This window comes from Carassius auratus, chromosome 34, assembly GCF_003368295.1.
Source record: "Carassius auratus strain Wakin chromosome 34, ASM336829v1, whole genome shotgun sequence".
Classification (NCBI taxonomy): domain Eukaryota; kingdom Metazoa; phylum Chordata; class Actinopteri; order Cypriniformes; family Cyprinidae; genus Carassius; species Carassius auratus.
Genome location: NC_039276.1, coordinates 10,700,072 through 10,711,372, shown reverse-complemented (window position 1 = coordinate 10,711,372; position 11,301 = coordinate 10,700,072). Strand labels below are relative to the sequence as shown.

Sequence of the window (11,301 nt, the reverse complement as noted above, 5' to 3'; positions counted from 1 at the left end):
CTGCAATTTTCATTTTTACAAAATATATTAAGTACATTATTTCAATATATTATTTCAATTAATCTTAGAACTTACATACGTAGCTTTATCATAATAATTAAATATCTGGAAAAATCACAGTCACGTAGACACATAATACAGTTACATTCACTGTCTTGCCATAACTGATGCAAGTGTTTGCATGTTCTAAACTGTAAACCCACAGTTTTACAACACAAGATAACTGTGCATCTTATGAAGACAAATGATGGTGGCACAAAGACAAACAAGGAGAACGCTATGGCTTTGGTTAGGCGTGTCACATGAAGCATGTGAATTCCCTAATCATTACATCTAGATTTCAGTTTAACAGACTCTTACATTACGTAACATAAACTTCCTGAGGACACTTTACAGCTGCTCTTTCTTCAAATATATTAATCATTCTCGATACAATGCTCAGTTTTCCACCATAGTAGAGTGAGCATTAACATAGTTTATACTGACAATGTCTTCGTTTGAATTAGCAAAAGGTGGCTTGAACGGGTGCAGGTGATGCTTAAATCAGCGTAGAAACACCTACGTGAAGCTAATACAAAGAATCATTTCTTATGCCATTTAAGAAGCAAAAACAAAAGATTTAGCCGAATGATCCTATCTTAAGAGAAAAGGATAGAATATTAGCAAGCTGCTTTGCTTCATATATCGATGAGGTCATCGCCGCTTTCATCACTTTCCACTGTCAGCTGGCGAGTCCACCACTTTTTGACTTCAGACCCTGAGGAGGCCTCATCACTCACAGGGTTCATCTTACACACCATGGACTTCACACTCGTGCGCCCTGCGGGACAAACACAAGACTGCGATGTGAGTCACTGGTTAACCAGCCACACAATGTGCAGAATACTAAATACATGGAAAAATAAACAAACAAGTCTCTGTTCTTTTTCAAAATAATTCAGAGAAACTTGGTAAATTGTTTATTATATAACACAGTCATTTAGAATTTACACTTTAATTGGATAGTCCACTTTAGAGATTTTACCAACTATATGCACCTATTCATCTACATGTCAACAAATCTTATTATTTGCAATTTAATGTCAACTAACTCATTAGATTGGCGCTAAAGTTAGGATTAGTAGAATAAACTGACACGTACTTATAGTTATGTCTAAAGTGGACTATCAAAGTATTACCTATAAAAATCTTAAAGCATTACAATATAAAATATTACAAATAATTTACTAATAAATTAATCAATTCCTGTATTCCTCTGCAGGATAGTTATCATAACATCCTTTAACAATACTTAGCATTACTTATATTGCTAAATACAGTTAAATCCATATATATTTGGACACTGACACAATTTTAATAATTCTGGGTCTGTATGTTATCCAAATAGAACTAAAGTGAAATATGCAAGATGAAATTGAAATGCAGAATTTAGGGGGATTCAAGGGATCGAACAAAATTATTATGTGTGACGTTTAGCAATTGCTTTCACTTTTATACACAGCACGCTCAAATGTAATTGGACAAATGAATATTATCATAAAATATTAATCTTGAAAGTCTTGTTGAGAATCCTTTGCAGGTGATGACTGCCTGAAGTCTGGAACCCATGGACGTCACCAACGACTTGGGTTTTCTCTTTGGTGATGCTTTGCCAGGCCTTTACTGCAGCTGTCTTCAGATGTTTTTTGTTTATGGGTCTTTCTGCCTTGAGTTTTGGCTTCAGTGAATGAAATGAGTTTCAGATCAGGTGATTGACTTTGACATTGCAGAACATTTCACATTTCACCCCTTGATTGCTTTTACAGTATGTTTTGGGTTATTGTCCATCTGTACTGTGAAGCACTGTCCAATCAACTCCTGCCTTTGGCTGAATCCGGACAGCAGCTTCTGTCTATTTTCACATCAACAATAAACATGCATGTCCACACTATCACATTGACTCCACCATATTTTACAATTTTTCTTCCTGTTATTCTGGTACAGGTTGGTCTTAGTTTAATCCGTCCAAAGAAAGTTTTTCAAGAAATGGTCAGGCTTTTGTATATGATGTTTGGCACAGTCTAATCTGGCCTTCTATCCCTGAGGCTTGTGAATGGTTCGCACTTTGTGGTGAACCCTCTCTACTTGTTCTTGTGAAGTCTTTTCTTGACTGTAGACTTTGCCAATGACACATGTACCTCCTGGAGAGTGTTCTAGACTGGATGTTGTAAATGGGTTTTACTTTACCATGGATAGGATCCTGCAATCATCCACCACTGTTGTCTTCCGTCAAAATCCAGGCCTTTTTATGTTGCTCTGATCACTTGGATTGTTTTTGTTTTTTAATGGTCTGTTTCACTTGCATGGAAAGCTCCTTTGACCACATGATGTGAGTTTGCAGCACCAGCTTCCAAATGCAAATGCCACTCTTAGATTCAACTCCAGACCTTATACCTTCTTAACAGAATTATAATTATTTTTGGTCCCTTGAAAAAGGGGGGTGGGGTCTATATATTAAAGAGCTAAGTCCTAAACCCTTCCTCTAATTTGGATGTGAATACCCTGAAATTAAAGCTGAGAGTGTGTGCTTAACTGTACCTCATTTGTAAGACGCTTTGGATAAAAGCAATACTTTTGTAAATGTAACAAACTTGTTGAGTTGTGCAAGTGTTTGGTTCTGACCTGCAGGCAGTCTCCACTGTCCCAGCTTCCTCTGGGGTCGGTCGGCGGAGTCCTGTCGGTAGCTGCTGCGGTCTGACAGGGTGGGGCTCAGTAAGGTCTGCAGGCCACTGTTCTGCTGGGTCCAGACCAGGAAAATCATTTCAGATCATTTCATTACAATGTCACTCAGTGACACGCAAAGTCTTTGAAGAATAGACACTAGTAGGGTTACCTCTGGTTGAGTGGGATTGTCTTGGTTATGGGCGTTGGTGTCCTCACTGGGGACGGTGGTCTCAATGCTGGGAGGGTTGAGCAGCCGTCGGAGGTCTTGTTGTTGGCTCTCTCTCAGACTGAGAATGATGCTACATGACTGCTGCTGCTTCTGAAGGAGGGAGGTGGTGTCAGTGTTTTCATTCAGTTCATCCTGTATGTCTAATATTAGCTTCCATCCCAGTGCCACTATGCTGATTTTCGATTTATTCTATTGAACAATGACAATAAAAGCATTTGCACTGAATATCAGCAGTTACATCAGTGATCCTATAAGAGGATCTGTGTTAGTTTATAGCTTTGACGTTGGCTACACATCGCAAGCCAATAGCACCTAACTCTGACTTCCTGTTCAAAACAGATTTCTTTATGAGAAGAGACAGCAGTTCTCTCAGTGCCCGTTTATACAACGCCTCCAGGCAGCTATTTTGGGCACCAATTCATATCTACGTGAATGAGAAAATCTCAGAAACTGCTTGCCAACCTCACATTTCAATGATCTTTTCAATAAATGTTGTTATTCCACAAAAATATGCAATGCAAGTTTTCCAATATTCTGTCTTTGGAGAAAAAATTTAAATAAGTCTCACTCAGACAAAAGTTAGTCACACTGTCAAGTTAGACTGACAGACTGACATAAAATCCCACAGCAAGGAAAAAAATTAATAAATACCAAATCTACACTACAGATTTATTTCCACATAAGTGAAATCAGATCTGGGTCATGTTGAAATGTACTGTGGATGTAGACAATGTCATACCGCTGATCTGTTTTCAGATAATTGGGGTAAATATCACTGAAGTGTCAGAAGTGTGAGAGTCATGTGTGTGTGTTTGTGTGAACTCACGGCTCGTATGCGTTTCAGGCACTTCTTTAACCACATGCGGATGGTTTGTTTGGCTACCTCCTCCTCTATAGTGTATTCAAGCTGCTCTCGCGCCAACAGCTCCTCCAGCTGAAGACTCTTCCGGATATCAACTGAGCGGTATGACAGCATGCTGAAACACATACACAATCAATGACTTCATATAGGCTGCAGATCAATGGACCAAATGAACAACACAACAGCGATGGATTGGCCCTTTCAGGGTTTGTTCTTTTTAAACCAATTAAAAAATGAGTTTTGATAGTAAGTCTTCTATATACTGTAGCACATTTTGATTTGTTGTGTTATAAACACTTTTGTTTTGCCCCAAAAAAATGTGCTCTAAAGAATACTAATGGTCCTTTCTAACCTCAGTACATCATGGAAGGTGACATCTCCTCCATTGTGCAGACGCTCCATCTCATAACACATGTGTTTGAAGAGAAGCTTGTCTTTGTCCAGGTCAACTTCCAGACGACCTCTCAGCAGGCGGAGCAGAAATTTCACCCGAGAGGTCGGAATCACTCCCTGTTTTCAAAAAACCTGGGTAAACACCTGCTAGATATTATGGCCAAAAGGCTATGTAAGAACATTCTCAGACTTTCACTCTTGCTAGTGAGCTGCCTACCTAGAAAGCATTTTAAAGGATTACAGTCAAGTTCCTTTGGTCAATTTATAAGGACACATCATATGTATCCTTAGCAGAACAGGCAATCTCAGAATGAATTGTGAATGGTGAAGAAGTCAATAAAAATATTTATTATAAATACATAATCATTATCATTAAATATTAGTTTATAAAAAAATTGTCAGTTTTGGAAATGATTTGTTTGCTATTTCTATGCATATTAGAGTAATTTAACATGCTAACAGCCTTTTTTTTTTTTTGATGAATTAAAATATACAGCTAAATCAGAAAATAATAATAATAATAACACTAATAATAATAATAACTATATATATATATATATATATATTTTTTTTTTTTTTGCATCTACTAATGAAAAACGTTTTGCCTATGTAGTGTTCTAAATCAGCTTTGTCAGGACGTTGTCTTGGAAGGTCTAGAAGACATTGAGGAAACTCACTAGAATTTGGACCAAAACTCATGTGTCTAATTATCATATTAACATATTCCTTCCTGTGCTCAGCTTATGGCCTCAATTGTTTGTAGCTCATCCCACTGCTGGTTGATTCATTAAGGCCAGTAAATAACTGGCGTGCCTCATTTAACTCATATACACGAGCAGATATTACTGATATTACGACCTCTCGTCTGCTCTCAATAAGGCTGTTTCCACCTAATGAAGACGAAAGCTCAACACCTCTCGCTATCTGTGACAGGCAGTAATAACCTCCAATTACTCTGGAGGTGAGAATGTCGATGTGTCTGATTCATTCATTTGCGGATTCAGAGGCAATGCAGAGAGCACACGCGAGTATTAATTTAAAGTCATCCTCGCTGACAGCCGCTGATCACAGGCGCGTCCCCTCCTCCTCCTCACCTCCCGCTTGTCATCCACCATGTTCCAAATAATCTGGAAGTGACGCAGGTCATTGTAGCTTAGCAACTGGTCCTCTTCGGTAGAGTAGAACAAAGAGAAATTCTCCACAATGATGGCTGAGGGGAAAATAGAGTGATTATGGTTGGGATAGCTTTCAGATAGGCTCACAGTACTTAAGTAAAAAACTCAAAAGAGACTCTAAACAAGTGTGCAAATGCAAACCGAAAAGCTGATGCATTGCAAGCTAATGGTCATGTTATACATACTTAACTTGTGTTCTTGCATTGCTGTGGTCGTATTAAACATCAAGGGCAATATAGTTACCTTCAAATGCCTCTTTTAAATTTTCAAGCTATAATAAGTTGACCATTAATGCTAATGACCATATAGCAGCTTTTGTGGCAACACTGGATATGCAATTAGCTGGGAAAAGCAACTAACACATTGAAAATTATATATTTCAGAGCATAAAGATGAGCGATGTGTGAGTTAAGAGTTTTGTGGGCCTAACCCAGCTGAAAAGACCAGCTAGGACTATCATGATTATGTTGGTTGAAGCTATAGTACAGGTCAGGGTTATTAGGGACCCACCGATATCATTTTTTCAGAATGAGTCCGATACTTTTTTTTTTGCCACTCACCAATACGTGTAATTTCACAGCATTTTTTACTTTATATATATATATATATATATATATATATATATATATATATATATATATATATATATATATATATATATATATTAGGTACAGAAACAAAATAATAAAATAATAATAATATGAATCATGTTAACTGGCTTCATTTAGCAAACATATATTAACTTCAGTTATTTCCACACTTAATTATACCTGTTAAAATGTATTGTATAAGCTTTTGTTACTTTCACTGTTTATTTTAATGGCGCATTAGAGCTGTTCCATTGCAGAAGCTCAATACTGTAATTACAAAACATTTTCACAAAATAAAGTACGGAACCACTCATTATACATTATGCAAGTATGAAGATACTATTTTGGTGATGTAATTTGCGTCATGCACGCTGTACTTGGACCCTCGTCTAGAAGTAAAAACCAAAATATACTTTGGCCTTTAAAAGCAATCTAAACATGTGCAGTGCTTTAGATAAAGTTGTGTATGCTTGACATATAAAATAAATGTTATTTATATTGAATGCACTAATGGAGCAAACATCAATCAAGATCATGCAACGTAAGTGTGCTCTCTCTGACTCTCTCTCTCTCACTCTCCTTACCATCAAATAACTTGACAAATAATGTACATTTTACTTACTTGCTTTTGAAATATCCGACTGAACTACAAACTTTCCAGTAACGTCTATGAGATATTCACTCAACAAGCTCTAGCATCTGTGTCGCTGCGCGCTCTGCTTATCAGCTTGTGCATATCTGCTTTACAGGCATGGCTATTGAATGTTTAACATGATATGAATTACTTATATGTGCTTCATAGACATCCTTAATCTCTAATAACTCCATTCTATGCTCTGTTGTTCTGTTGTCTGTATTTTTTTTTTCTGGACACAGCTCTATTCACACACTGTATGATATTGGCTTTTGGTATCAGGGCATTTTTAAGTGTAAAAGTATGAGTACGAGTACAGGAGCACAGTATCGGGCCCGATAACGATACCAGTATCGGTACTGGTGCATCCCTAGTTATTATAGTAAAACAAAAACAAAAACACAATTTTTCTAACTTGAATAAACTTAATGTTGACTGAAGAAGAAGAAGAGGAAAAAAAAACACTTAAACCTTATTTTAGTTTCCATGGCAACATTTCTCGCTTTCATTTAGTTTAACTTGATGTACTAACATAAGTAAAACTAAAACATATTTAAAAACAACTAAATTAAACTAATATACTACTAGTACTAACAAACTTGTAAAAATGACAAAAACAACAAAATTACAAAAAAATTTAATTAACATAAAATTTGAAAGTACTGATAAAATCTCATTCAAAATATGAATCATACGCTCATACGCTCACCAAGCTTGCATTTATTTGATCAAAAATAGTAAAAATAGACATAATGTGACATATTATTACAATTTAAAATAATGTTTTCTATTTTAATATGTTTTAAATGCAAAGCTGAATTTTCTGCAGCCATTACTCCAGTCTTCAGTGACAGAAATCATATGCTGATTTAAGGCCCAATTTATCATCAATGGTGAAAACTGTTGTGCTGCTTAATATATGATACTTTTTCCCAAGTTTTCTTTGATGAATAGAAAGTTCAAAAGAACAGCATGTATTTGCAATATAAATCTTTTGTAAGATTATGAAAGTCTATTCAGATCAATTTAACGCATCCTTGATATTGATCATTCTCTGTGTCTATAAAGGCCTATATACTTTTAAACTTCTACTGCATTAAGCTACTGCATAAATACTGCATTTGTCTAAGTACATCAATTATATTTGGAACAAAGCATTCTAAAAATCAATTCTGATTGGTGCACAACCCTGCTTGCTAATTAAGTAGCCTGTTGGGGACACCAGTAAACCACAACGTAGGCACAGTGTGCACATCTATACAGTCCATAAACCAAGAGGAACAGAGACAGAAACTAAACTGGCTTTGGCCCAAAGTGATTCAAAGCCTCATTCATATTCATTAGTGACCAGTGCTGAGCTACGAGTGTGAGTCTCTCAGAGGAACAACTATAATTTAAAAAAATAAATAAATGAAAATAAATAATTAACATGAAGGGACATCAGGAAGAAGAATGGGCAGTGATATTATATTTTATGTGCTAGTTTGGCTAGCGTCTAAAGCAGAAGGAAATTAGATGCCATCCTGGAAGATGGAACAGGATATTGTGTCAGCAGTTAGGGGAAAGACATGCTTACCTACGAGCAGGTTGAGCATGATGTAAGCGATGATGACATAGAAGGAGCAAAAGTAAATGAGGGCGCCAGCATAGTTCCCGCAGTCCGTTTCCCAATAGCGATGTTTGTCTGGGGTGCAGAATGGCGGCTGCACCTGGGGAACAAGGCCGATAAACACACATAATCAACATATGGGGCTCGCAGCTGATGTGTTTTTGTTTAAATAAATCATTCAGAAGTGTGTCAAATGAAACTAGATGCTGTACAGTTATATTGCAATTATATCTGATTTATTTAACAGAATTGTTTACTTTTTTCTAAACGATTTTCACAGCGAGCAAGCTTGCTTGCGGGCAAAATGGAGCTGCCATCAAATCTCTTACCATGCAGTCATGCATGATCTTATTCCAGTCTTCACCTGTGACTATTCGAAACAGTACAGTGATGGCTTTCCCCGCGGTGGAGAAGTTTGCGTGCCTGTTGGCGAGAGAGGAAAAAGTAACAGCTCACGCAGAGTCACTTCCTCTCATGCTGTCAGCTGCACCTGAAAACTGATTCTACCAAATGCAAGTAGGACATTCGAGCAAAACGTTTAGACAACACCAATTATATCAGCGCTGTGGGTAGTACTAACTGTGTTACAAATCTGGCACAGTCCAATCAGTGTCTCCATGTGTCACAAGATGGCTTACCTGTTAATGTTCTCGCCGTATTTGACAGTGCCGAAAAGGACAACACCAGCGAAAGCGTAGCACAGCAACAACAAGAACATGCCCACGATAATAAAGAAACTCTTGTACATGCTGACAACCACAGTTAGCAAAAGCATCTTTAATGTCACCTGTAAATAAAAGACAGTTCAGTAGTGGAGGAAAATGCCCTGAAGGGTTTGAAGTGGATATATCATTTTCATGTTATGGCACATATTTTTACAAGCTTAATCATTTATGTATACTTACATGCTTCCCACATATGGTGAAAAACCTGAATACTATCACACATGTGCCCATCATGTACGTGTAAGCATTCTGAAGAAACAGAAATACAATTATTTACAGCATAAAATACATTAAAATCAACAAAAACAAAAATTAAAGCAACAAATATTAAATTTAAATAATGTATTTTGAAACGTTTGTGAATGCGAAATTCAAACAACAGACTGACTGAAAATGTCATTTAATTTGTTTTCAGAGTTTACTAGAAATTACATAATATTTAGCATAATAACTGAAGATGTACTGTACACATCCAGTTTTTTATTTTAATTTTATATTCATAAATATAAGCGCCTTAAAACAAATACATTGTTTTCTGTTTTTCAAAAGGAATTCTGGAATTACTTTAAATGTTTATTTAAATAATTCAGGTAAAAGTTACAAAACCCTGGCTGAAAATGCATGACATTTTAATGTGTACCAGTAAAGCAAAGTGCAAAATGATCCATATGACTCCCAGGGACGTGACGAGTAGGTCATATCTGTTTCTCCTGCTCTGCCAGTATCCAGCTGGTGACATAGCTATCAGCTTCATAGTCACCTGCAGCAGAGCAAATTTCATTATGCCATGACCGTACAATACTTACAAAAGACCTAATGAACTATGAGGCCTCAGGTGAATTATTGTAACTTTTTTTGTGGCTGGAAAGAAATCTTGCTTTGACTGACTCATGAAAGCACAACAAAATGAATTTGAAATATATTCTTTAACATGTTTACCTCCAGAACAAAAATGAAAGTGAAAACCACAGACATTGTGGCCAAAGGAACAGTAACCGGGTCAACTTCATCCCACTGTAATACATACACATACACAAAATTAATTTGTCATTTTAGTGCAGAAATAAAACACAAATGTATTTGTTGGCATTACCCTCCTCACCTTAACCGACAGGAGGACAGACTGTGCTAAAACCAGTACTGCAATACCTCGCTTGAAAAATGGATGTTGGGTAATATCATACATTTTTGCACGGAATCCACCGTTTTCTGTAAATGGAAGAAAAGGAATTTCAGTTTTGAAAGAACAGAAAATTAGGCCTTTAAAGAAGGATCCGGAGCTTTGGTTATGAAACAAAGACCTGGTTAAAATTCCCTGACCTTCATCGTAATCTCAACATTCTCCTTTATCATCAATTAAAAGACTCGCTGAAAGAAAATCATCTCAACTGTTCATTCAATGCATTTGGTAAAAGCTTTACCCTTGGCATTGCTTAGAAATCCACTACATCATCGTTTTGCTGTCTTTTAGCTAAAGGTCATGAGATCTGAGAGGCATTCATCATACACCATAATCACAAGTTCATTTCAACAGCCACACAGTGCAGACAGATGATTTGAAGCTGGTTTCAGTGGAGTTGGAATTGATGTGGTTACTCTGCCGAGTGCTGACGAAGGTATTGATTTTTCTGTTATTGTACAGGGCAGATTACCCGTCAGGAATCACAAAGGAAGCTCCACCTTCTGCCATCCACAACTCTCTATAGCTATCCCTCATTTTAGGTATTATATGGCATGCACTGAACATAAATGCAGCATTATTATTTAAGTATTATTTGTACACTATTATTATTATTTATTATTATTACATTTACATTTATTCATTTAGCTGACGCTTTTATCCAAAGCAACTTACAATTGCTATATATGTCAGAGGTCGCACGCCTCTGGAGCAACAAGTGGTTAAGTGTCTTGCTCAGGGACACATTGGTTTCTCACAGTGGATTCGAACTCGGGTCTCTCACACCAAGGGCTTGTGTCTTATTATTATTATTATATATTACAATTTGTTATCAATACTTTATATTAACTTTTTTATATTTTAAGCATTTATATTTATATACATTTTTAGTTTAAATAATTTGGTCAATTTTAATACCTCAATTTCAACATTTAAATTTTTTGCAAGCAGAAGTGTTTTGTCTGTTTTATGACTTATCAAAATCATAATAAATCAATAAATAAAATAATAATGAATGAATGTATGCATTAATTAATTAATAATAATAATAATAATTAGTAGTAGTATTCAAACTGCTCTGCCCGGCTGAATATATGTATATTAATTATTTACACACATTAGGCTTCCAAACTCTGCAATAGCCTTCCTGATAATGTGTGGGGTCCAGACACACTCTCACTGTTTAAATCTAGATTAAAAA

The 11,301-nt window shown here is 36.2% G+C and overlaps 1 protein-coding gene across 3 annotated transcripts in view; it reads right to left on the bottom strand.

The window, feature by feature from the left end:
- Nucleotides 1-55: 55 nt before the first annotated feature.
- The window catches only part of LOC113053159 (sodium leak channel non-selective protein), an 85,938-nt gene continuing 74,692 nt past the window's right edge, over nt 56-11,301 (bottom strand). For 2 of the 3 annotated variants that reach the window (XM_026217942.1, XM_026217944.1), the window contains 13 exons: nt 10,023-10,129; nt 9,860-9,934; nt 9,561-9,680; nt 9,101-9,169; nt 8,834-8,982; nt 8,525-8,618; nt 8,163-8,295; nt 5,282-5,397; nt 4,147-4,304; nt 3,759-3,909; nt 2,873-3,022; nt 2,662-2,776; nt 56-820 (listed from right to left, as the gene is read on the bottom strand). In XM_026217942.1, coding sequence (XP_026073727.1) covers nt 678-820; nt 2,662-2,776; nt 2,873-3,022; nt 3,759-3,909; nt 4,147-4,304; nt 5,282-5,397; nt 8,163-8,295; nt 8,525-8,618; nt 8,834-8,982; nt 9,101-9,169; nt 9,561-9,680; nt 9,860-9,934; nt 10,023-10,129 — 1,580 coding nt within the window. In that variant the 3' untranslated portion in view covers nt 56-677. The remainder of the gene's footprint in view (nt 821-2,661; nt 2,777-2,872; nt 3,023-3,758; nt 3,910-4,146; nt 4,305-5,281; nt 5,398-8,162; nt 8,296-8,524; nt 8,619-8,833; nt 8,983-9,100; nt 9,170-9,560; nt 9,681-9,859; nt 9,935-10,022; nt 10,130-11,301) is intronic. The other variant, XM_026217943.1, reaches the window with a different exon arrangement.